The 25,956-nt window shown below is 38.7% G+C and overlaps 1 protein-coding gene and 1 long non-coding RNA gene across 2 annotated transcripts; one reads left to right on the plus strand and one right to left on the minus strand.

The window, feature by feature from the left end:
* Window positions 1–5,522: 5,522 nt before the first annotated feature.
* Window positions 5,523–6,232, plus strand: LOC129350566 (uncharacterized). Its single transcript, XR_008604008.1, has 2 exons — window positions 5,523–5,685; window positions 5,853–6,232. It is a non-coding gene; the product is annotated as an uncharacterized LOC129350566 (long non-coding RNA).
* Window positions 6,233–7,075: 843 nt separating this feature from the next.
* On the minus strand, window positions 7,076–19,678 carry eral1 (Era-like 12S mitochondrial rRNA chaperone 1). Its single transcript, XM_023280164.3, has 11 exons — window positions 19,450–19,678; window positions 15,177–15,335; window positions 14,879–15,006; window positions 14,711–14,788; window positions 14,569–14,615; window positions 14,406–14,467; window positions 14,151–14,263; window positions 12,277–12,582; window positions 11,860–12,009; window positions 11,338–11,418; window positions 7,076–7,628 (listed from the first exon to the last, which is right to left on the minus strand). Exons 1-11 carry the CDS (start codon window positions 19,553–19,555, stop codon window positions 7,506–7,508), a joined length of 1,353 nt encoding a protein of 450 aa, XP_023135932.2. The 5' UTR covers window positions 19,556–19,678; the 3' UTR covers window positions 7,076–7,505.
* Between the last annotated feature and the right edge of the window lie 6,278 nt (window positions 19,679–25,956).

Below are 25,956 nucleotides of genomic sequence, written 5' to 3' on the forward strand. Positions count from 1 at the left end.
GATTAATGGAAGATGAAAGAAGCTCTACTGCACAAACTGTATTTACTTTTTAATCTCTCTCCAACCTTTGTTACATTTTATGAGCTTATCTGAATGTAAAACCTTGAACAGAAGTGCAAGTACCTGGAAATTGTACTCAAATGTTATTGCTTAGCTGAATGTCATCCTCTCTCTCTCTCTCTCTCTCTCCCTATATATATATATATATGTATATATATATATATATATATATATATATATATATATATATATATATATATATATATATATATATATATATATATATATATATATATATATATATATACACTGTGCTTTAAAAATACTGATTAAGTAATAAGATGATCAAATCCTAAATCTGTCAAACTACTTTAAGAAATTAGCAAAATATACACTATTGTTCAAAAGTTTAGTTCCACTTAGAAATGTCCTTATTTTTGAAAGGAGAACATTTTTTTCAATGAATATAACATTAAATGAATCAGAAATCCAGTCTAGACATTGTTAATGTGGTAAATGACTATTCTAGCTGGAAACAGCTGATTTTTAATGGAATATCTACATAGAGGTACAGAGGAATATTTCCAGTAACCATCACTCCTGTGTTCTAATGGTACATTGTGTTAGCTAATGGTGTTGAAAGGCTAATTGATGATTAGAAAACCCTTGTGCAATTATGTTAGAACATGAATAAAAGTGGGAGTTTTCCTGTAAAACATGAAATTGTCTGGGTGACCCTAAACACATTGTTAATATCCAGACTCTTCTAGGTCAGTATTCAGAACCTTTAACCCTCTAAAAAAAAAAAAAACAACCCACTGATTTCACTGATTTCAAATTTGTTTCCCATTTTAAAACTTTCGTTAACAACCCTCTGATAAGTGAGTTTTTTCATTATGTAAAAATGTTGCAAAATGGCACTAGCAATTGTTCAATCTAATTGTTGGAACTGGAATCATGGAAACACGTGCATCTTTGTTATTAAAAAACATCATGCATTTTGGTTCTTTCATACATTTATTATTGGTCTGAAAATATGACAAAATCTCTTGGGTCAAAAAAAAATACATATAGCAATTTTAATTACTGGTTTTGCTGATGTAACAGAAATTATGTTCAACAAATTTTCTCAGTGGCATCACCTCTTAATAGTAGCTGACTTCTTTGAGGAACACTCACTTGGAGCCTTTTCAGAGCAGCTACAGATCCTCAAATCATCTTCACAAATAATTGTAAGTGTGCCACAGTGGCCACAAACATGTCTGGAGGAGAGAAGGTGAAGCCTTTAACCCCAAGAACACCAAACCTATCTTCAAGCATGGTGGGCCTCACCAAAGTCCTGAATGAAACCTTATCAAGAGCATGTGGACTGTGATGATGAAGCAGGTCTGTCTCAGAAAGTCAACAAATTTAGCTGAATCGCACCAATTCTGTCAAGAGGAGTCAAAGATACAAACAGGAACTTCCCAGAAGTTTGGGAACAGTTACCAAAAGAACCTAGTGGAGGTGAAAATGGCCAAGGAATATTTAATCTAATATTAGAATTGCATTATGTATATTTTTGATCAAGCAGATTTTGTCATATTTCCAAAAGACCTACAATAAATCTATAAAAGAACCAAAATGCAGGATTGTTTTTTGTGAACAAGACACATGCTTTAATCATTCAGTCACAGAGATGAGACAAAGGAGTCACTGGAAACTCAAGACTGCCATGAACCGCACTGCTCACAAACTTTAAGGGAACATTTCATTCTTACCTCATTTTGTCCTCAATAAATTACATTGTGTAGATCAATAACTGGACAGTAGAAAACAGAATTATTAACCCGATGAGGTGGGGATTCACCATCACTTATGTTACCTAACTGGGCAGATGGATATCCCGGACGTTTAGTTGAATTTATGTTAGACTATGATGATTGAGTGTTCCCTCAATTTTTTTCTGAGGAGTATACACCATCAGTCAAAAGTTTGGACACACCTTCTCATTTAAAGGTTTTTCTTTATTTTCATAACTATTTACATTGTAGATTCTCACTGAAGGCATCAAAACTATGAATGAACACATATGGAATGATGTAGTAAGCAAAAGTGTGAAATAAGTCCAAAAAATGATTATTTTATATTCTTCAAAAATAGCCACCCTTTGCTTTGATTACTGCTTTGCATAATCTGGCCATTCTCTCCATGAGCTTCATGAGGTAGTCACCTGAAATGGTTTTCCAACAGTCTTGAAGAGATGTTGAGCACTTGTTGGCCCTTTGCCTTCACTCCGTGGTCCATCTCATCCCAAACCATCTGGATTAGGTTTAGGTCAGGTGACTGTGGAGGCCAGGTCATGTGACGCAGCACTCCATCACTCTCCTTCTTGGTTAAATAGCCCTTACACAGCCTAGTGTTGGGGTCATTGTCCTGTTGAAAAATAAATGATGGTCCAACTAAATGCAAACCGAATGGGATGTCATGTCGCTGCAGGATGCTGTGGTAGACATGCTGGTTCAGTGTGCCTTTAATTTTGAATAAATCCCCAACAGTGTCACCAGCAAAGCATCCCCACATCATCACACCTCCTCCTCCATGCTTCACAGTGGGAACCATGCATGTAGAGACCATCTGTTCAGCTTTTCTGTGTCGCACAAAGACATGGCAGGTGGAACCAAATATCTCAAATTTGGACTCATCAGACCAAAGCACAGATTTCCACTGGTCTAATGTCCATTCCTCGTGTTTCTTGGCCCAAACAAATCTATTCTGCTTGTTGCTTTTCCTGAGTAGTGGTTTCTTAGCAGGTATTTGACCATAAAGGCCTGATTGGTTCAGTCTCCTCTGAACAGTTGATGTAGAGATGTGTCTGCTACTAGAACTCTGTGTAGCATTTATCTGGGCTCTTATCTGAGGTGATGCTAACTTGCCATTTCTGAGGCTGGTGACTCAGATGAACTGATCCTCAGCAGCAGAGGTGATTCTTGGTCTTCCTTTCCTGGGGTGGTCCTCATGTGAGCCAGTTTGGTCGTAGCGCTTGATGGTTTTTGCGGCTGCACTTGGGGATACATTCAAAGTTTTTGCAATTTTCCAGACTGACTGACCTTCAGTTCTTAAAGTAATGATGGACTGTCATTTCTCTTTACTTAGCTGATTGGTTCTTGCCATAATATGGATTCTAACAGTTGTAAAATAGGGCTGTCAACTGTGTATCAACCTGACTTCTGCACAACACAACTGATGGTTCCAACCCCATTAAGAAGGCAAGAAATTCTACAAATGAACCTTGACAAGACACATCTGTGAAGTGAAAACCATTTCAGGTGACTACCTGATGAAGATCATCGAGAGATTAAATGAGAAGGTGTGTCCAAAGTTTTGACTGGTAGTGAATATATGCACTTTAATTTGGTTGCCACAACTGATGAATGTACTTATAATTTAGTGATGTGGTCTTTTGTGTGAATAAGTGATGCCTATTGAAGCCCACTTTTGAAGTTTTGAGAAAGATCTTCCCAAATTATGCAAAGTATACTGTGTTTTTTTAGTCAGAGTTTTCTATCAATAAACATGACAATAAAAGGGAAGAAAGTGTTGAATTTGGTCCTAACAATAGAGTCAGTGAGAGAAAGCTGTGTTGTTTGATCTTGACAGTGGTACATCTTACGCAAATAATATTTTCCCATCAAAAATGCTGCAGTAACACAGTTGTGGGTTTTGGGTCTGGGGTGTTGGGATAAGTAGTTTTAAGCAGTTGGACAGTGTAAATAGATGTTATACTTTTGCTGTACAGTAGCATCAGTAAACCTGTCCAGCACATAGTCACTCTAAAAACAATAAATGAGGAGGTCAGATGTTTCATACCACTGAATTGGAACTAACCAGAGTAAATGGTAAAAATAAAAATGATTCTCTTTCATAATGGCTCTATTTTTATCTATCTTGCCTGACTCCTAATTAGTCTGCTTATATTAAAAAATGATATCCACAATGATGTATTTTGCTCTGGTATGAGCCTGTAGGGTTGCAGATGAGAGGAAATGAGGGGCATAACATGATGTAATGGGTATAAGTTTGCATTTTGCTTTTTATGCAAAAGAAAAAAAATCTTCTATTTTCTTTCACCTAACAACAAACAGGTTAACTAAACATGCAGCAAGCTTCTCTGATTGATTTGGATAGAGCCAGTTTGTTGCAGCATCCTCCTAAAACTTATCTATGAATGCAAATGTAAACTTGCAGACGGAGCAGGAGCATTTCTGCAGCAGATAAAGAGCTGGGAGCAAAACAAACTACCCAGATAGTCCTACCTCCGTCTTTATCTGCGTCTACAGGAGGACATCTCACACCCCAAACAAGATCCCACACCCTAACTAGGGAGTGTGTTCCCATGGTAACTTCCTAAAAAACATGTCAAGGTTCATACAGAGCATCCACTGAACTGAACTGAATTATAGGACTTTATTAATATTAAACATCACAGTCCTTGCTTCTGTAGGGAGACATGCAGTATATAATTGTGATAAATGAACTTGACATTAAAATAGTGCTGTAAGTGAAGACGTGAGTGTACTGTGAATATTTCTATATTCATTGGTTCTGCTTGAGGAGTCACAATACCTAAAAAAGCTGTAACTACATTATGTATTCTAGTGTACATCCTGCACTACATGGCTCTGATCATGTTTATTTACCACTTAACAAGCAGCAATTTTGAAATTTGAATTCAGTGAGTGTCTAGAAGAAGGCGGGGGAGCTAAAACCCCGCAGGAGGACTCCTTTTCGCCACAAAAACAGTTATTTTTTAAGGGATGTAGCCAAACTGTCAGGGATTAAAGACAAACCACAGCAGGTAACCTGCTCTATCACAGTCCGGCCATAATTTGATGCTGTGAATTTGATGTGCGGGCGTCTATGTGACATATCTAATAAAAAAATACATCTCAGCTCTCCATATCCTGCAAGCTAGCTGAGCGTATGAAAAAGAAATACACCGCGTTTAATAAGTCAGATAACATGACATCAGCTGACATATCGGAGTATTAAATTCCAATCCATGAAACCATCGCACATAAATCCAGGGGCTATGAGACTCGGAGGATTGAAGGGATGGTGAACATTAGATTTATTACCACACGGTGAGATAAAGTTTCAAGCTTTTTTAAAAGATGATGGAGGGATTGTGTTTTGGCTGACTGCTGGGTTCTTTTAATTAGCCATGTATGATCAAGGTCAAACTGAAGGAAATTCTGTAAAGTGGAAGAACATGTGTAATATGTATTTATATTGCTGCAGCTAAATGTCAGCCTCAGTGCAAGTTGGTGTTATAAATCCCTGAAAATGAAATGGCAATTAATTAACCCTTTCCTGATACAGCTAAAGTTGTGTCTGAGTTTGCCCACTGTATTTCTTTTAAAAGAACAGTGTACAGTATCTGCAGTGAAAACATAAATGGATTCATGTTCATTTTTGCTATAAAGTCCAGCCGGGTGTAGTAAGGGTGTGGGCCATCGCTGGACAGAGGCAATCAGGTTAGAAGCAGATAAGGAAAAGTGTCGTCTGGTCCACCCTAGATGTCATCACTGTATGCTAATGAGGCAGGGGGGTCCTTTAAGTGTCGGAGAGCAACATCGAGACCAGTTAGAAGATCATGAAGCAGGCGTTAACACGTGAGGGAAAGCTACGACTGCATGCAAAGAGGTGAGTGTGTGAAGCGGGAGGTTAGTGAGGCCTCGAGGCGCTGCAGCAGGTGACAGTAACCTCTAATGAAAAGGGAATTTTCTTCTAATAGCATTGTTTTTCATATTATTAACATTTTGACCTTCTCCATGTGTATCACTAATGAGTCGTCTACCTTTGTCTTGCAGATCACAAACACAGCAAGACCTCGCTGCTCTCGGTTTTATCTTGTGCCCTGGACAGGATATCATCTTATACTGTAAGTTTAATAAAGAGACACTACAGTATAGATGATGTACTATCCAGGGTTTCATTCCCCCTCCGACGCTATCAGCCACACTCAGACCTAACTGACTGAAGACTGAACACGCTGCAGAGGAGGGCCGTCAAACCGTTACCATTACTGAGTTTTAGTAATGGTAAGGGTTATACGGCCTTCGCTCAATGTCATCTAGACGAGGAAGGAAAAGGAGAAGCTGGTGGCTGCTGTGTTATTCATGAGCTTCTGGAGGACATGTTTTGATTCCAGTTTTGAGATGCATGTAAAATAAAGCTTACAGTTCTAAAACGAGCGTCTCATTATTTTTGGTAAAACCTCATCTAAAGCAGGGTATCAGCATTCTAAACATCTCGTGTTTGACAGATTACGTTAACGCGCTGGCTGACGTACATCGGCTTTAATATTTTGAAGCTGCAGTTGGCTTGTCTAAGTGGCGATCTCTGCTGTGCTACCAGCTTGTCTAATCACTGGGAAGCAGACGTTGTAGAGAGCAGGGAGAAAAAGCTGGAGGGGCTGACACAGCTTCTGTGAGACATTCAAGGCCTTTCCCTCCCTCACTCCCTCCTTTGCTTTAGGCCACTAGCTGGTTATTCATCAAGATGCCCCGGATAGAGTAACCGTCGAGTTAACTCACAGGCAGCAGGAAGGAATCTAATCACCATTATCTGACCCATTTTAGCATCAGGTTAGTGCTCCATTTTGCCATCCATTAGGGAGACAATTCAGCCCTCGGGGGCAGAGCTGGGCTTTATAAGAGCCAAAAAAGCAGAGGGAGGGAGAAAAGGGGTGAGGGTGGTTGGGTAAAGAGGGAGGAGAAGAGAGGGAAAAAAAGGAAGAAAGCAGCAGAACAAAAAGTGAGAGTCGCAGGGATGGATGGCTACACTTCAAAGGCAGTGTAGAAAGCTAAAGTGGTACATCAGGGACGTTTGAGTGAACATGACTGTGCAGGTCCTGCTTTAGTTTATCTACATGTTGGCCAAGTAAAAAGCTCTGAGAGCCAAAGATAACCCACCAGCCTTTTCCCAGCTCGCCAAACCTGCTCAGCCATGAACACAGTCAAACTTGTGTCAAAACATCCATTTGATGAGAGTCTGTGTCATGTTCGTTTCCAAAAAATATATCACTGCTAAATAAGAGCCAATAATTCATTAAGTTTATTCTGTAACTTGTGTGAGCTGTTAAATCAACATTTAGACTTCTCCATGAAGTTGAAGCATGTTTGTCCACCACTATCAGAGGAGCATCTCCTAGGTAACAGCTCTACATAAATCTTTAATAATGTTTCCTGTGACTGTATGAAAGGATGCTGCTGATGCATAAAGACAGATGATGCAAAAGTCACAACACAAACTACAAGTTCTATTCTGCAGATATAACAGGTCAGTGAGAGTTCTGTGTTTGTTGAAGGTGCCACCTGACAGCTCCACGTTACACTCATGATGACATCTTATCCCTCAGTCAACTCAAGGTCTGTCCTTTGCACAGTAAAAATACATCTCAAATCCAGCAGGATCTGTTTCCACTTCTTCAGAATGTCCCTATAAAAGTCCTTCCATCCTCTTCACTTTCTCAGCTTGACTGAGAGCTTCAGCTTTACTTCCCTCAGGTAGACTTTACTCAGGTCTTCACTCGTCTCTTGGGCAATTCGTGCCACCATCTGGCCGCCTGTGCCGATCACCATCTTCTGCAGGTACAAGAATTACAGCAACATCAGACACCAAACAGGTTTCATTTTATGCAGGGAAAAAAATAGGTGGAGTCTGATTCTGGGGAAAAAATGTTGACAGTTAGCTAGTTAGCATATTTAGCATGTCCCATATTTACTGTTCTTCTCACTCTCACTGTCCCCTTTCCACCCGTCCTGTGCTTGAGATACAAAGAAACAGTTTTGGAGCCACTTTGTTTCCCATTTACAGACCGGGGACTCTGTATGAAGCCCAGATTTTTGCCAGCACACACAGAACAGAAAGTTACCAGACCATAAGGAGTATGAATTGAATTTGACAAAAACTCTATTGAGTTAAAATCACTGACTTTCCCATTGAAAATACAGGTTGATAAGAAATAAAAGGTCCCTGTCCAAAACAGCCTTTGATGTCATCAGATATAACGGTTGAGGATTTTAGAAGGGTGTAGAGGGTCTAGTACAGGATGATGAAATGTATCCTTTTAAAAGGATAAACTGCTGACTGAAGACTGTGAAATATGTCTTCACTGTGCTCATACTGTGTGACTGCAGCACAAGAAGAACTTGGCAAAGAAGAAACATTTTTGAATAAAGATGTTGGCCCTTTATGCATTTTCCTATATTGTTAAACCATTCAAATGAAAATTCTGTAACTCGATATATTTTACCTCTCTGGGCTTTGTGTGAGCCACGGTTTTAATCTAAAGGATTGTACTGAACTCTCAACCTAAAAGAAAAGTATTTTTTGATTTATTCGCAGCAAAATAGACGACATAGCTTTGTGTCGGGAACTATTCATAAAATAGATGAAATTGGTCAGCCGTCGATAGGAGTTCTACCCATCGACATTTCTCTAGTCAATGCTGTGCTGAATGCAAAAGCTGGAGAATGGTGCTGGTCTGAGTTACTCTTCTAGGAGGTCACTGGCCTTGAAACATTTCAGCTCCACAGATGTAGCTTCAAATATTCTTTGTCATCAAATATGCATGCTTCAGAAAGGCTGTTCAAATATTTAGGAGTTAAAAACACAAGGAAAAAGGAATTTGTAGATATGGGGGAATGGCCAATAAATATCAGAAGCCATCACAGAGGCTACAGGTGTCAGTGAGAGAGGTACAGATTTCACTTCCTTCAGGCAAGTGCCAGCCATGAGCTCAGCATCTGGAATAAAACCATAATAGGTCAAACTGGGCTATTTCTATTGAAGGAGTTGCCAAATAGAAACGGCATTTGATTGTAGTGGATGTGAAAACAAACAGGTTGTGAGATTTTCTTGAACGCAATCATGCCACATTAAAGTTGATGCACTAAAATATCATCTCATTGTGTCAGTTCTAACAGTACTAAATTAATGCTGAATTTAACCAGATTACATATTAGATTGATAAAGTGCTCTATTCTTCTATGATTCCAAAGTGAAATTTCAGAGTTACAGTCGCAATGTGTACGTAAAACAAACTACAATTGCTACCTTGCGGTTAGATGCCTCCGCCAACCAGTTTAACTGCAGATTACAAACATGTCTAGCATGTAATAAACATAATGAGGATAAGATAATCCATGATATTCATGAGATGTAAAACTGATGTGATTGCTGCCCTTTTTTTGTTTGGCTGTTTTTTTTTTTTTGTTTTTCTTTATTGACTCATGGTCACCACATATCTTGTCTGCATCAGTTTTGTTGTTTATGTTTTTTGTTTTTGTATTAATTTATATTTTTTTTAATGCTGTTTGCTTCTGCTGGTTTAAAATGAATAAAAACTTAAATGAGAAAAAAAATAAACATAATGAGGACTTTGAAGCATGTAAGCTCATTGAGAGAAACAAAAAACTATCAGATTCCTTGCATGTGTTCACAAATCTGGCCAAAAAAGCTGATAAACCACAAAGTTTTAGCCATGATAGTAGACGACATTTCAAGTATGGATATTGCTGAACAGAAGCTACAAATTCTAAAAGGTGAACTCCTCACACACATTTTCAACACAGAGGATCTATTCAATCACTACAGTTCAAACCCAGGTTTCTCAAGATTTGGGTCATCAATTTGGTATTTGACCAAATCACACACTGCATATAAAGATGGACAAGTCTCTACAACAGCACTAATAGGTTTCCTGAAGAGTGGTTTTGAAGTTCAGTGTTGTGGCTCCACCTGTCAACATCTTTGCAGGATCTGACTCCTAGTGACTTCTGGCTAATCCAACTATCAGCAAAGAGTTGGAACCTGAGTGGAGCTTGTTTCTGGTCCATGACTGTCCTGCGACGGCACCCACCTCAGAGCAGAAAAACCCTTAATTATGCATAACGTTAAGAATTAATACAATCTAAATGGATGAGTTCCATCAAAATTTACCCCCATTCAGCTGAAATTAGCTATAGAGGTGACAACCGTTTTTGTACCAGGCTGTAAATGTGTCTATTTCTGCATTAAATTTGGATATTTTAATATGTCGGTTTATGGGAATTGAGAAGCTTTCAGATCCAGTTTCAAGTGGACATTGAAGGAGCTGCAGTTTTTGGCACTTGCAACTTGGCTTCAGATTTTTCGCCCTGAGATGTTGCTACTTGGATCAAGTGTGAAATAGGGTCACAGTCTCTCTCTCTCTTTTTGTGCCTGAGTTACAACGTTAATAAATTACCAGAAAAGTGTTTTTGCAGATCATTATGATGCCACAGTGAAATCTGGACATTTTGGATATAAAGTGTTATCACATCATCGTTTTATCCTAGTAGACATTTTTTTTTAAATGTTGTCATATAGTATGTAAGTTTTTGAAATATGGTCAGATCTCCTGTCTTTTGTGATCTTTCATTACAAAATTCTTCATTCTTGAGTCCACATGAATGTTTGGGCACAATTTGAAGAAATTACCTCAAGGTACTCCTGAGAACTCAGGGTCTCAAGTACAGGACAGACAACTCAAAAACACCTCCAGTCACGGCTGTCACTGGTGTGGAGGCGTAATGAGACAGGTATGAAACAAAATTCAATAAAAGAGCCAAACAAAACGAACAGGTGACAGCCAAGCTAGCAGTGTTGTGAGGCTGCACTTTCAGTGTTTGTTCAAAATATTGGACAAATGAAAAGTTTCACCTCGTGATGCAACCGGATGAAAGGAAAGAGGACATATACACTGATCAGACACAACATTAAAACCACCGACAAGTGAAGCTACTAACACTGATCCTTTAAATCCTGACATTCATGTAGAAGTTACTTAGACATTTATCCCCCACCTAAACATTGTTCCAGACAAAGCACAACCACCATACCAGCAGCCTCCCCAGCAGGACAGAGTCCATGTCACTGTATAAACTGCCCAGGAGCAGCCTGAGGAACTCAATGAAGAGCCTGATGCATTCACCTGGCCTCCAAACTCGCTTGATCCCAATCCAATCAAACACCCACAGGATGCATCAGAACAAGGCTGATCCACAAAGGCCCCACCCCACAATCCACAGGACCCAAAGGATCCACTGCCAACATCCCAGTGCCAGATAGCAGAGGACTCCTGCAAAGGTCCCCTGTCTGTGCCCTGATGGGTCAGAGTGGTTCTAGTGGCACGAAGGCGACCTTCACATTAGGCACGAGGCTTTATTGTTGTGGCAGATCATTGTAAACATTAACTTTACTTACTGACATTTCATACAAGCAGCTGGACATACTGTGTTATAAAAGCCATAAATGTGTGAGAGCACTTACCATGTGAGTTTCTTTCTTGGTGTAAAGTTTCACAGAAATATCAAGCTGATCATCTTCTCTATCTTGCCAGAGTTCAATAGACTGAAAACAGAGACATTTTTATGTTAGAGATGTACTTATCTCTAGAAAAGTCAAAGAAGTCACACCATATAACAACAGTCCTAATAATAACTGATCTAGACCACAATTAAGTTTTGGTGTGATTCTCCACTCGTGGCTGCAGGAATGTTATAATAGCTGTAAATACAGTTCAACATGATAAACAGCATGAGAAGAACAAAGAAAATATACCCAGAATTTGAAATGACATAATGACCCTCAATCATGCACATGAAAAGCTGAAATGAATCAGGTGGAGGCTGGGGTCAGTAACTGCATCACATGTCAACACGTAGAATGAATGATAGGCCCTAAATAGGCAACAGAATCAGCAGTGAGATATGACGGGTGTCGTCAGTTTGCCGTCAGCTTGCCATCACACGTGACTTAGGAGTGCCCCTGCAGACATGGTTCACTAGTCACCTGCGTTATTGAATAGGGCACTTCCTGGGGCAGATACTCCAGAAGCTTCTCTCGGATGGTGTTGGTGCAGATGTCTTCAGGACTCTGATCAGTCAGGACTTCACTGTGGTACTGCCACGATCCTGGTTTAGCTGCAACCATAAAGTAGCTCTACAAGAAACAGACAGAAATATCCAGTGAAACAAAATTATGCAAAAATAGAAGTTTTATATTATTAAAAACGTTCATTGTAAGTATTATCTTTGAGTCATTATTTTTCTGTGATTTAAAATTTTCATTTCAGCTTCCAGTGAGTGTTGGTTCAGAACAGAAGTCTCTGTTCTTTGAGCTTCAGCAGGGGGTTGGTATTATTTTAATGGGGTTACAACAGGCATTGTGAACATCACAGTTCTTCTTGCTGCGACCATGAATGTTTACCTTCAGCGTCTCCACGTCCTCTCTATCCACAGAGGACAGCATGAAGACGTCTTTGAAGTGAGGCCAGCCCTGCTGGCTCCTCAGCACATTCAGCTGCTCTTTGCTCAGTGTAGAGTTTGGCTTGTTGCTGTCCTCGTGTATTGTGTTGTCTTCATCAAGCGATAACTCTGAATCCTTCTCTGGCCTCTTTTCAGCCCACGGAGGCTTGATTACTGGCCTGACCCGCATTCTATGTCCGTTCACCACTCCACATGTCAGCTGTGCTGTGATGTCCAGCATCCTGTCCTTAGCCTTCACCAGGTCCACCTGAAAGACAGAAGAACATCAGTGGAGACAATTGGAGAGTCCTCCATGCAGAGCACAAACATTTATTTCAGATGTTTTAAAATGAACAGTGTGGTCCTATTATACACTTCCTTACTGTCAACAAACCTTTTGAAAAACCAAAACCAACAAAGAAAGATTGATCAAATATTAGCTGTGTAGCAAACATCTGATTATATCTACACTACCAGTCAAAGTTTGGACACACCTTCTTATTTAATGTTTTTTCTTTATTTTCATGACTATGTACATTATAGATTCTCACTGAAGACATCAAAACTATGAATGAACAAATATGGAATTATGTAGGAAACAAAAAGTGTGAAATTAGTCAAAACATGTTTTATATTTATGTCTTTTGTTAAAAATTAGGCTTGACATCCTTGATTTTTAAGTATTTGCAGATGCTTCCAGAAGCTTCTGTGGGATGAACTAACAACTGGTTTTGTTTTTTAATGAAATTTATTGACAATGACATAAACACTAAATACTGGTAGGTATTCTTTACCATCAGTCAAAATATACAGTTAGGATGTTAAAAGTGCACATAAGGTTTGAATTCTTTGGGGTCTGAGTCATAGTTTTCTGGAGCCTCAATTCTCTTGATATATAAATATCATAATAATGTATATATAAATGCGCAAGACACAAGTACAGCATGGGCCATTTGAATATGTATACTACAGTGCTCTCACATTCTAGTTACAAAACTAAGAAGTTAAAACGGAAAGGGAATTCAAAATTTTCAACTCATTTAATTTCCACAGCAAACAACTATGTGTAAAAGTTTAGTCTTTACATTTGTCACCCCAAACCTCACGTGAAAAACAAAAAAAAAACAACATTCTATTACATAGGCAAACCAAACTACGTGAAACTTGATCACAATTGTCTATATTACAAGTTCATTGTGTCTCGGTGTGTTTTCATTTATGCTACTTTGCAAAGTGTGAACATAGCAGGAACACATCTTTATGCAGCATAACACACTAAAAGCTACTATCGTGAGACATGAAGTACTCTCTGAAGGTAGATTTCTAAATGTTTGGGATACAGCAAGGATCCCCAATCACACATGTATAGATAAATACGTACATAAAACGTTGAATTATTGCTTTTGTTATGTTTTGAAAGTGTCCAAAAATAACAAAGTGCTTCAGTGATAGATCACAAAGCTCCTAAATGGATTAAAAGAACATGTGATAACTTGTTGTAATGCCTGACCGGTGCCCTGCAGGACAAGTTGTACAGTAAGCTGCTACATACACCTGTCAGAGATATTAGATTAGATTGAGTATGAACTGAGAGCTGTTGCAATCGTGGACAACAGATTAGGGGTTAAACAGGTCTCTATTGAACAGACAAGATTATGTTCAGACAAGAATCTTCTGTGGATATTTTGAACAAATACTTGACTGGAGGTTTTAGTAAGACACAAAATAATCTCTACATCCCCACAAGTGCATGTACAGCTGTGTAGATTCTGTTGATGTGAATGGTATCTGATGACACTGTGGCCAGTGTATATTTATTATTCTGGGAAAGGATACCTTATTGAGGACGAGGATTGCTGGGATATGCGGGTGCTCGGCCAGACATTTCAGCACCTCGAAATCAAGCCTGCTGCACATCCATCTGTCTGCCACATCCACCATGATTACCACTGCAAATGGACACAGTTCCAATTATAAGTCTTTCATACTCAGCATTGCATTCCATTGCTAGTGTTAAATCAGCATCAAAAAGAAAACTGCAGCTCAGGTTTTGTCAATAACTAAATACAACTCAGAGTAAATATATCATACTTAGGTCGGCTTCTTTAACGGTGCTCCAAGGATCTACAAGCAAAGACTTCTCCAGCTGGTGTCTGTGAAGACAGAGAATCCACTCATATATAACTCCTTACAATACAACCACATGGAGACTACAGACTTTAAATAACACCAAATATCTGCATAAGAGAGCCACCTTTTGACCTTTGATGGGGTGGTGAGACCAGGAGTGTCCAGTAAAATCTACAAAAAAGCACACACACATTTATTGACAAAGGCATTTAGCTTTTGAGAAACATTAATAAAATGTAACAGAAGGGTTGTGAAGAGAGTCTTACTATTTGTGTATCATTCTTTGTTAGGACACCGAGTGCTCGTGAGCGGGTGGTGTGTACTTTCTTGGATACAGCAAACACCTTTAAGGGACGATCATTGATTTTACAAAGTAAGCACTGCCTCCTTCACAAACATACTATAGTACACAGGTTTATAGGACAGACACAGACCTTTTTGCCAAGGAGCTGGTTGGTCAGCGTGGATTTCCCAGCATTTGGAGCACCTATTATAGCCACTTTCAAAACCTTGGCGTTATCAGGCTGATCTGGATGTCTCAGTAACAATGATAACTGTTCACCTAAGAAAACAAAATGAATCATTAGACAGTAAAAATGACATCAGTTTAAAAATGAGCTAAAACATCAGATTGCTGTCAGGAGGATATCTGCATTTTTTTTGGAAAGAGGCAGGGCCAGAACGATCAGACGAGTTTAGAGATGTAAATCTCTGAGGCAGTGGTCCGGTTACCGCTATCTGGCGGAACTGAGGCTGGAAGGCGATAAATGTTGCCGTCTGCCTCTGCTGCTTTGCCTTTCATCAGTCTGTTGAGAAATGCCTCTGATGTAATAAAACAAGCAGGAGTGAAGATAAATCCGTTCCTCCTTCCTCGGCTGCAGGCAGCATTTCCTGTAAAGACATCAACATCTCCATCACTTTGCTGCCAGCAGGGCCGCAACGTAACTGACTGATTCTGCTTACTTCAAGTTAATGTGACACAGAATAATGATGCCTTCAAATGTTCCTTGTCAAAAAAAGCACATTTCATGAAATTAATAACAGAAACATCTTATTCCAACCAAGTAGCACTTTTGGGAATCACATAAACTAAAATTCAATAGATGCATTACACAGTTTTAGCCGAGAATTGCACAACTTAAAATGCCTTGTGGAAATCTGAACTGCTAGTAATGCTACTTAGCAATGTTTAACCTTTTGAATTCAATTCCAAACTGTGGGCAAGCAAATATAAATTTAAACAATTCAGGACTTTTTTTTTTGGTTCATAGTGAGAAGAGCTGTTAAACCTTAAGCATACGAATATGAAAATTACTTTCTTGTTTACAGGAAAGTAAAGTCAGCAAAGCTTGAAGCAAAAACACTTAAGTTTATTTCAATAATTTTTATGATTACTATAAATATTGCTAGTGCACTGAAAACTACTACTGAAACAATTAATTAAGTGCCAGAAAATTACCAGTTATTTAAAGTAATTTATCAAGAAGAAATGCCAAACATTAGCTATGAAATTCACTGCTGGCTTGATGACATGAGCAATTTGCAGAAACTATTTTTTTTTTAAAGGTTCTGTGACATTGTATTGGACAGTTGACCAGTTTCATTCTTGTATAATTACTGGATCTGCTGAAAAACACTGCAGATTACTCCTTAATAAAAATTAGCAGCACTTGTTGAACAAATGTAGAGATATACTGTAGAGTGACCTACTTAAACCCACTTTTCCAAGTACAGTATGTGAGCCTGACCAATTTCTAAACATCTTTATCACAAGTCTCAGACTCGACTCCCTGCAGCTGAAAGTATTAAGACACAGGAACTCCACAGACTAATGAACTAAATGCTCTTTGTTTATCTTCTTTTTTCTTCTTCTGAGAAAACAACATCGGCTTGCGCCAGTTTTATTTACTCCGACATACAAGACACAGCAAATCAAACTTCAAATATTTTGTAAATAAATGTACTCCACCTAATTACCTCCCTAAAAAACTCAAATTATATCTATTCCTTGTCCCTTACTGAAAAAAATGAATGTATTAACAATTATTTTAATTTCAGCAGGATAATGGCTGGACACACGAGGTCTTTCCCCTCATAGATAAACCATTCTCAGTGTATGTTCACCGGAGGCTTCAGGTTTCAATATTCTTCTCATGAAAGTTAGATATCTGGACCATGACGGGCTCCCAAACTTCACTACAGATCAATGACACATTAAAGGAAACAGCAACACAGCATCTTAGTAAGGGTGTTGGGCCACCAAATGCCACCAGAATGGTTTCAATGCTCGGTGGCACTGAAAGGTCCCTGGTCCCTACTGGAAAGATGAACACCATTCCTCCTAAAGATATTTCCTCATTGGTTGTTTTGAGATGGTGATGGAGAGCGCCGTCTAACATGACGAACCAAAATCTCTCATGGGGGTTCAGATGGGTTCAGATCTGGGGACTGTGAAAGTCATAGCACATGATTTATGTCATTTTCATCAAACTATCCAGTGACCCCACATGCTCTACTGATCATCAAGTGGGACAAGTGGACCCAAACCATGCCAGCAAAATGTCAATCACCTCACTGCAGGGGTGAAGGGTTCAGGTTTTCCCTTTTATCGTCAGTCTGCAGTTCTGATGTCACAAAATGATGCTCATACTAGTGCTGCAACTATAATTACAACTACAACTGATCATTTCCATTGTTGTTGTTGTTGTTTTTATTTTCTATGAAAAGAAAATGTTGATCAATGTGTTTTCCAAAACCCAAGATTACATCCTCAAATGTTTTGTCCAAAACCCAGAAACATTTAGTCTATGGTCACAGGGGAGAAAAGAAATCAGAAAATATTTAAATTTAAGAAGCTGGTATCAGAAGATTGTTGTTTTTTTCCTTAAAAAAAAGAACTCAATATAAATGTAAACAATTCAGGACTTAAATTTTTGATTCATAGTGAGAAGAACTGTTAAACCTTAAGGATACAAACATGAAAATAACATTTTTGTTTACAGGAAAGTAAATTCAGCAAAGCTTGAAGCAAAAACACTATTAAACAAAATAAATTAACAAAATAATTTAAAAATTAATGTAACAAGTTGACAACTAATTGATTAGTTGCTGCAGCTCTGGCTCATATATACACACCATCAGTTATATTTAAGGTAAACACAGGGAATTGTCCCTCCTGTGAAACAGACTTCTAGTGTCAAACTGCACATTACTACCCTGCCAAGGAACACGACAGAGTTATGTGACGATTGGCGTTCATTTGTCTGTGCGCAACATTACTCAAAAATGGACTAATGGATTTGGATGAAATTTTCAGTGAAGGTCAGAAATGACACAAAGACCAAGAGATTTGATTCTGGCATTGATGCAGTTTATAGTCTGGATCCACGGACTTTTTAAAGATTTCTGTGTCACTGCAAGACAGCGGCATGGTGTCACTGTAACTAGGACTACAAGTGAACACTACATCAGCTGTCTGCTGAACATCACATGACTGCCATCCTACTACAAATCCACAACTGCAGACTAACCAGGACTTATCCGTCGGAAATTATTAACAACTGAGCAGCTTTGGCGGAGTATTATGCTCCGAGCGCATTTCTTATTTAGTATATTATCATTACTTTTCACTGGAGGGAATCTAATTTCACCCAAACCTTTAACAGTGCTGAACACACTGAAACATATTTTCTAATAAAGGAAACAATTTTTATTAAAAATTTGTTTTTACTGGTGGGGATATGATAGCAACAGATGAAAATGCACTGCTCTCAAATGGAAAAGTCATAATTTTTCTACATTTCTACAATTTAATTTCGTGGATACTTTTATCCAAAGCGATGTACATCTGTGAGTAGATACAACACAAGCAAAGATCTAGTCAGAAGAAAATCACCTGGATAAGAGCTATGAAACAAGTTCAAGTGTGATAACAGAACCGCGGTGTCTACAGGCAGTGCAGACGTAATAGGATTTTTTTTTTTTTTTTTTTTTAAATGTAGTTACTTTTTCATATGGACAGAGGACAATAGTGTCTTGTCATAAGGTTAAGATGAAATCGATGGTTTGCTGACTGTAATATAGTAAAGTGACTAAATGTCAATCTTGGATAGAGTGCACCGGGGTAATGCGTGTGTTTTTGTGTTTGTTTGTGTGTTGGCCTGTTTGTCACTTGTTTTTTATTTTGTTATTTTATTTATTTAATTTTTTTATGTATTTATTTTTATGTATTTATTTATTTTTTTACTATATATATATATATATATATATATATATATATATATATTTTTATTTTTTTTTTTTTTAATTTTTTTTTAACATTTTTATTTATTTATTTTTTTTTTTTTTTAGTTAATTTTATTTTTTGCTTTGTTTTGTGTTCCTGCAAATAGGCAGTGTACCTTGTCTTAGGCCAGACTTCAAATGTTTAGTAAGTTAGGTTCACCTTCATTCTGCCTCTGTATGTCTGTATGTTTGTAAAATGTTAATAAAAATATTAATCATTAAAAAAAATGTAGTTACTTTTTTATTTTATTTTGCAGTGTAACAAGTGCAAAGATACTCAATGAAGAGCTGGGTTTTAGTCTTTTGTTAATGACTTAGAGGGCCATTGGGTAGTATGGAATTTGAATCATACTACAGTTTGGTAGCCTGAAGCTTAACCAGTTGCGATATTAAGGCAAACTTTTCACCACACTTTTCAGAAAAACTATGCCATATTATCTGCCATTTATTCAGTATGTACAGTGTTTACTCACCCACACATAATTTCAGATGACAAAGTTCTCAGTGAGGTTAATTGAAAATAGTGTAAGATTTTTATTGATGTTAGCATCAGATGTGTACCTCAGCACTGATTTGCTTTGACGTCAGTGAGCTAGCTACTGAGCTTAAGGTCACATTTTCTACTTTCTATGTTTAAGTCACGTTTTAATAACGACCAAATATGTTTTCTTAGATACAAATTGCAATAACTAAGAAGTATTGAACCGTTTCAGTGCCTGACCTGCAGTGAGGAGCCATGACGCAGACTCCTGTGGACCAGAGACGACGAGCGGCCTGGACAAGATGGCGGCGTCTCTGAGGCAACGTCCAAAAAGCCGCAGAGCCATGAAACCCAGGAGACAGCAGCGGCTCACACAGAAACACGGGACCTTTGGTTTGAGGGGTGAGGCGCTTGTTTACACTCACATTGCCTACAGGGTGACACCATGTTGCTTTGACCAACGAGGAACATGTTCCGCTCCGAAGAGCGTCTGTTAAAAGGGCTGAGAGTAAACTGCAGCGTCTCCTACCGGCCGACAGGAGCACTGCAGGATGCTCCTCCATATCACCAGCGTGCCTCTACCATCAGTCTGTGCTGGTCCCCAGAGCCGCAGGGAAACGTCTTATATTTCAGCAAAAACACCAATTCCACAGTGTAGGAATAATCTGCTCTAAGCACTGCATTTTAATTTAGTCGGTTTCTTTTACAGGAATAAATCATGTTTCCCACTGTACTTTGAAAATGCTTACTGAGGCAACTTTTCTATCAATCTTGGATTATGTTGACATTTTATACCTGCATGCATCAGCTGTCATTCTTAAGCCCTCTGACACTGTTTAAATTTAGATTTATTGCTAGTAATAATTACAATACTCATCAGTATGCTAAGGTCCCTCTCTCTAAGGAGTGATAGACACTGGGTTTTTATTAATTTATAAGGTCTTTACTGTTTGCTTCTTTTTTTTTTTTAACCACCTGACATTACTTCATTGCAGTATTTAAATATGGGCTCTTATCATACACGTTCAAATGACTGGATTACACTGCAGGTGCAGGTTATTTTTACAGAGCTTTTACTCACTGTGCACCTGCAATGTACAATAACATGCAAAACATTAGCTGGACTCATTTTTATGTTTTGGGAAATTCAGTTTTCTAATTTCACTTCATTTTAGCTGACTCATTTGTTTATAGATTTGAAAGGTGCTAATATATTTCTTATTTTAGTAACTTTGCTTCTGGATCATTTTTATTGTTATCCAGCTTTCTTATTTGTGTCTACTCTGCAAATGAGGCCTCAATACCTCAGTGTACTCTGAGTTTATATAAGGTTGCATACATTAATTAATGCATTTTAATTTATAGTGAAGTAAAGAAGAAAAGTATTAACTTCAATATATACATAAAATACCAAAAATAGGTTACTCATTATGCAGAATAGCACATTTTAGAATAATGTATCTTATATTACTGAATTATAATGACTGATGCATTAATGTGTTTTTCCCTTTAAGGTTGAAGCTGGTTAAGTATTTATCTGCTTAATCGTTTGAGAATCATTTCTTTCTCAAGGTACAAAGTTTTATTTTACTCTATAATATTAAATCAAAATATATTTGTTAATTATATTTTGTATCATCAAACTAAATCTGCAAAGAAGCTAAAGTTATCAAATACATGTAGCAGCGTTAAATGTGTAATATTTGCCTCTGTAAAATAGCAGCAGAAGAAAAAAAAAACAGGAAATACACAAGTAGGTACTTAATTTCAACCATGGCAAACAGTAATTTGATCCAGAGCTCCAAATTAAATGTGTTTTGTCAGAAGCAATCCCAGATTAAAATGTTTCTTGTTTGACAGGCCTTGACTGGTGCTATTTACATGTGATCTAAATATATACAGTATATATGATATATGCTGATATGCAACTACTCTCTACAGTGGTTTGATACAAACTGTTTCAGTAGAAGAAGTCTAATTGCTTGAAATTAAATGGTAGATCAGGATGATTGCAGGACAGCAGGGCAACAGAAACAAACAACCAGAGGCCAAAGGATGAGATGGAAGATAATTCAATTTTAAGGAAGTCTGTGCGCACACAGAGAGGAACGCTGCTCTGCAGGCCTTGAAATAACTTTGACATGTAAAGTAATTACATGGTTGTTTTACATTTACATTAATGCATGAGGTAATTAAATAAAATAGCAGTTGTGCGTCATCTTGCAGCAAACACTCCGTAACTCCCAGAAACCCTCTGGGGAGCCTCAGCTCAGGAACCACCTGTCTACAGCAGGTAGGAGGACATTCAGAGGCTAAAATCCGCTAACAGCAACTCCAGATCAGCTCATCACAATGCACAAACACATCTGCCGACATGAGCAACTTGCAGTTTAAAATGGATGACGGTGCTCAAAGGATCTTTTGGCGGGGTGATATTCTCTAGATTACTTTGGGAGCTATGCTGCGACTATAACCACAAATCAGATTGCACTGCGCAGACTTTTTCTTTCCCTCTTGTCCCTTGAGTGCACAGAACAGAGCTTATCCCCGAGGGTGCTTGAAGCACAGTTGTGACAGTGTTGCTGAGGATATATCAAGCATCGCTGCTTAAAGCAATATGCCAATGTGAGGAAAACAGTGCATGCTGTCACACTCACTCCCTGTAACTCCTCACCCCTAATTCACAATGACAAGCTGATATAATGACTTGATAACTATGAAGTCTGTAAGGTTAATCATCAGACCAAAAGGACACAGTTTGCATATTGATTGATTACTGTAACATGTTGTTTTGATTCTGTATGGCAAAGCCAGGCCGAGCAGATGTCTCCCCATAGTCCATCAAACACGCCGGCTGTTTGTTAGTCCTCGAGGACTTGCTCAGGGTGGAACAAACACCTCCACTGGGGAGGATGATGAAGGATATCAGGTAGCTCACAATCTGTCATCATCTAACTCTAAAAGCTCAGCAGCAATGGACGGGCAACAAAAATGGAGCTTTTAGCAGACACTTACTGCCGAATTCCAATTGAACCAGAAACCAAAAGGATATTTGAGGATCAGTAATGTTTGAACTTTTTCTCTATCTGCCTCTCTCCAACTCTCTCTCTCTCTCTCTCTCTCTCTCTCTCTCTCTCTCAAATTCATTCAAGGCCTTTTCTCCCTCCGGGCTTTCCTCACATGGCCACTTCACGTGGGAGTGTATCAGAGTTCTTTCTATGACTGCATTAACTTTGGCCTTCAGAAAGAGCTCTCTCTCTCTAAAAAAAAAAAAAAGACAAAAAGGCTTCGCCTGCAGACCATTTAATCATAAGCTGTAGCCCACTTTGCTATTTGAAGTGCACTTGCCAATGAGATTCAGTACGGTGTGATGGAAAACCTCTCTATGCTGCTGCAATTCAGCGCGCTGTTGATTCCTAATCAATCTTGTTTTCTGTAATTCAGACAGAACACATTGCATTGATAGGGAATAGGTCAAATCTGCCTGAACATGCAGATCTTTTTGCTGCAGCTGAACCAGGTGGTGTCAGACTTTCTGCCACACCAGGTTTTGTAACCTCTCTCGTTGATGTACTAATAACACTAGCTGGGATTAGACATGCAATAACTGGCAGCTTGTGCACTAATAAGGAGACCTCGCTGCTCACGAGGAATAACAAAGTTCATGGAATTATAAGCACAAGCCATGGGGCATGTCAACAGGGAACAGAGGTGGGAAAAAACAATCTGTCAGTGCGCCAGAGCATCCATCACTCTATCACCGCTGATTGCAGTGAGAGGCGTGATGCTGCACAGCCGGCTGACTGTCTATAAAACAGCTGCTCCTGAACTTTATCATGCTGAGAACTCCAGCACAGATAGGCTATTTGTAAAGGATCCCACAGATTAATGAATGGATGGATGAATTTCCACATGTGATAAATGAGAGCAGTGAGATTTAACTGTTACATTTTATGTGATGCCCTGAAGGTCCCCCAAGGTCCCTCGACTCAGCAATCACTACTCCATACGTCCTTGCTCAGACTGCTTTTTAAAAGAGGTGATTTAGCTCCCAAACTACCCATATAGGTCACACTGATGCTCTGATTGTACAATCTCCCTCTCAGTGGGGGAGATAAAGGGGGGGGAAAAACTTTTATTCATTCTAGACTTGCAATCGATGGGACTTGTCTGTGAAGTGGATCAATAATGCCTCCCTTTGAAATCATCAATCACGTCAGTAGTGAATTTAAAAACCGTAATTAGGAACAGCGTTCTTAAACATCCTGTATTGACGTCTTCTTTGGTATGGAGAAAGACACCATTCTGCGTCATTAACTTTGTATTATTGCCTGATGGAGCCTGCTGCTGCTACTTCCCCACCTGCTGAACTCAGAGCGCTGTGTGTGATTGGGCTTTCAGACCAAATTCTCCCTTCTTTCACTCGCTGATGGGGGAAGTGAGGCTTGCAGGCTTAAATTGGCTGAAGTATTGTAATAAGCCCAGTCTACACTGGAACCCAGGCCATGGATGTATTCTTCACAATGCCTTATACCAGGAATGTTTGTGGGGCTGAACAGGTGTAATTTTCTGTCTAATAATTTTATTTGATTACTTTTGTTCTGATGTGACATGGCACAACATGGCCACGAGCAAACATTCTCAGCATTCCTATAACTCGCCACAATCCTCCGTGTTGTCCATCTGCCTCTCTCTGGTAATAAAATGGTATCAATACCGTGGAGAGGGCAGGTGGGCGATTGTAATGGAGTAATTTATTTTAGTTGTCACAGAAATATAAGTCTTTGATTAGGGAGCTATACACATCAGGCTGCACAAATAGAACCTTTCATCAAATCACAAAGCATGTGACACTATTGACCAGGAGTCCTCTAACTGGGTTTTATCTTCCCAACAACATTCTTGAAACAATATGTGAAGGGCATGACGTAGTAGTAAGTAAAATGCATGAAGGAGGTGGAAGGGAAACTAAAGATTTTATGGAAACACCTAAAGGAACATAATGAAAATATTGTACAGATGATAGATAGTTGGCTCATCTTAACTAAACCTTTAAACTACAAACCAAAAGAAAATTTTAACTTAAAATCTCAACAAATCGGTGTGTACAAAGATGTCTACATGACACAAAGGCTTTTTGAATGGCTGGATTGGTATGAAAGTGATGAGAATCATATGCAACTGACTTCACAGCCAACAGATTTCAAGCCAACCAAACACCTATGGGAGAGTTTGCAGTTAGGTGACAGACAGTGATCTCAATCACCATCATGACAGGATGTATGTTTTAGAAGAGTGGCATTTCATCACTGCAGAGGAGACTTGGAGAATCTACCTCACTAAGATTCATTATGATTGAACTTTAAATCACAGTCTCATTAATTTGATGAGGAAACATTTAGATTCTACGACCTGAATGTTTGACACCAACAGTGAAGGGGTCGGTAGTTCTGTAATGCAATGGCATTTTTTGGTCCCCTTTGAGGAAAGGTTCGCTGCAAGTAAATACAAAGATGTTTTGAGAGATCACCTTTATCCTGTGTTGAAACATTTATATCCTGATGGGTGTCATCTCTTCCAGGATTACAATATCCTCAGCCACAGGGCACAAGGGGTCACTGAATGGTTTGATGAAAACATCTGATTATCTTTGGGAGATTTTGGACCCATATGTTACTTTTTGAACCACAAAGCCCCAAAAAAATCAATGGTGAAACCAGCATAAGTCAGTGTATCTCAACCTTGCAAATACTGCTCACTGTCACACAAATGTCCATTAAAGGGTTTGATAAGTAAGTAAATGACAAGAATCATATGCAATACTCTCCACAGTGGTAGTCTTGTTGTCCTTTAAGTAACAGGTTGGTGGTTCAAGTCCTGGTCAGGACAAGCTTCTAGTTAATGTTCCTCGGTTAAGACCTGCAATGCTACCCAACCTACCTCGGAGTATAAGAGAAAATTATAAGAACACCAATACCAGCTCAGACATCACCCAGATTAACAAGATCCATGTCAAATGTTGGGGGACCATGATATTCTGATGAGAAGTCGTCTGCTGGAACAGACATGAATAACGACTGAGAATATTGACTTAATGGAATTCTACTCTAACCAGAGGCCCAAGGACAGAGGTCACATGCAACACGTGGGAACTATGGATGAGCAGATGAGCGACCTCCACATTGACTAAGAAGCAGCTGGGGGCCCAGTGCTCTAACATCAACAGAAAGAAGCTAGTATCACAGCTGGAGCTGGAAAGGCTCCAGCAGAGTGGGAACACCACTGAGCAGCAAGGGCATAGTGAGCTGACCCCAATACAGGATAGAGCAATGTTAAGGTAGCAGATGCTACTATACCACTAGTCCTGACAGCTTCATCCACTGAGCTGAGGAATAAAACTGTGGCCAAACTAATGCAGTCAACATCTCCGTACTAAACACATGTGGTTCCAAAGGCTCACTGACAAAATCCTATCAGAATAGACACCTGCATGTTAACACAGCTCTACTCATCAAACAACTACCACCACCAGGACAGTAATATACAGCTAGATACAGTTATTGTATATTGTATATAAAATATTTATAGGATTGTTATTATCATTATTGATTGCCTAAAGTAGTGAAAAAGACAAATTAACAGAAAAACAGAAACAGGTAAACAAATTTAAGATATACAATGGAATAGAGGTAAATGAATTACCATTAAATGAATAAAAGCACAGAATAAAAGCACTGCCACTTTAGA

The sequence above is a fragment of the Amphiprion ocellaris genome, chromosome 14 (assembly GCF_022539595.1).
Source record: "Amphiprion ocellaris isolate individual 3 ecotype Okinawa chromosome 14, ASM2253959v1, whole genome shotgun sequence".
NCBI classification, from domain to species: domain Eukaryota; kingdom Metazoa; phylum Chordata; class Actinopteri; family Pomacentridae; genus Amphiprion; species Amphiprion ocellaris.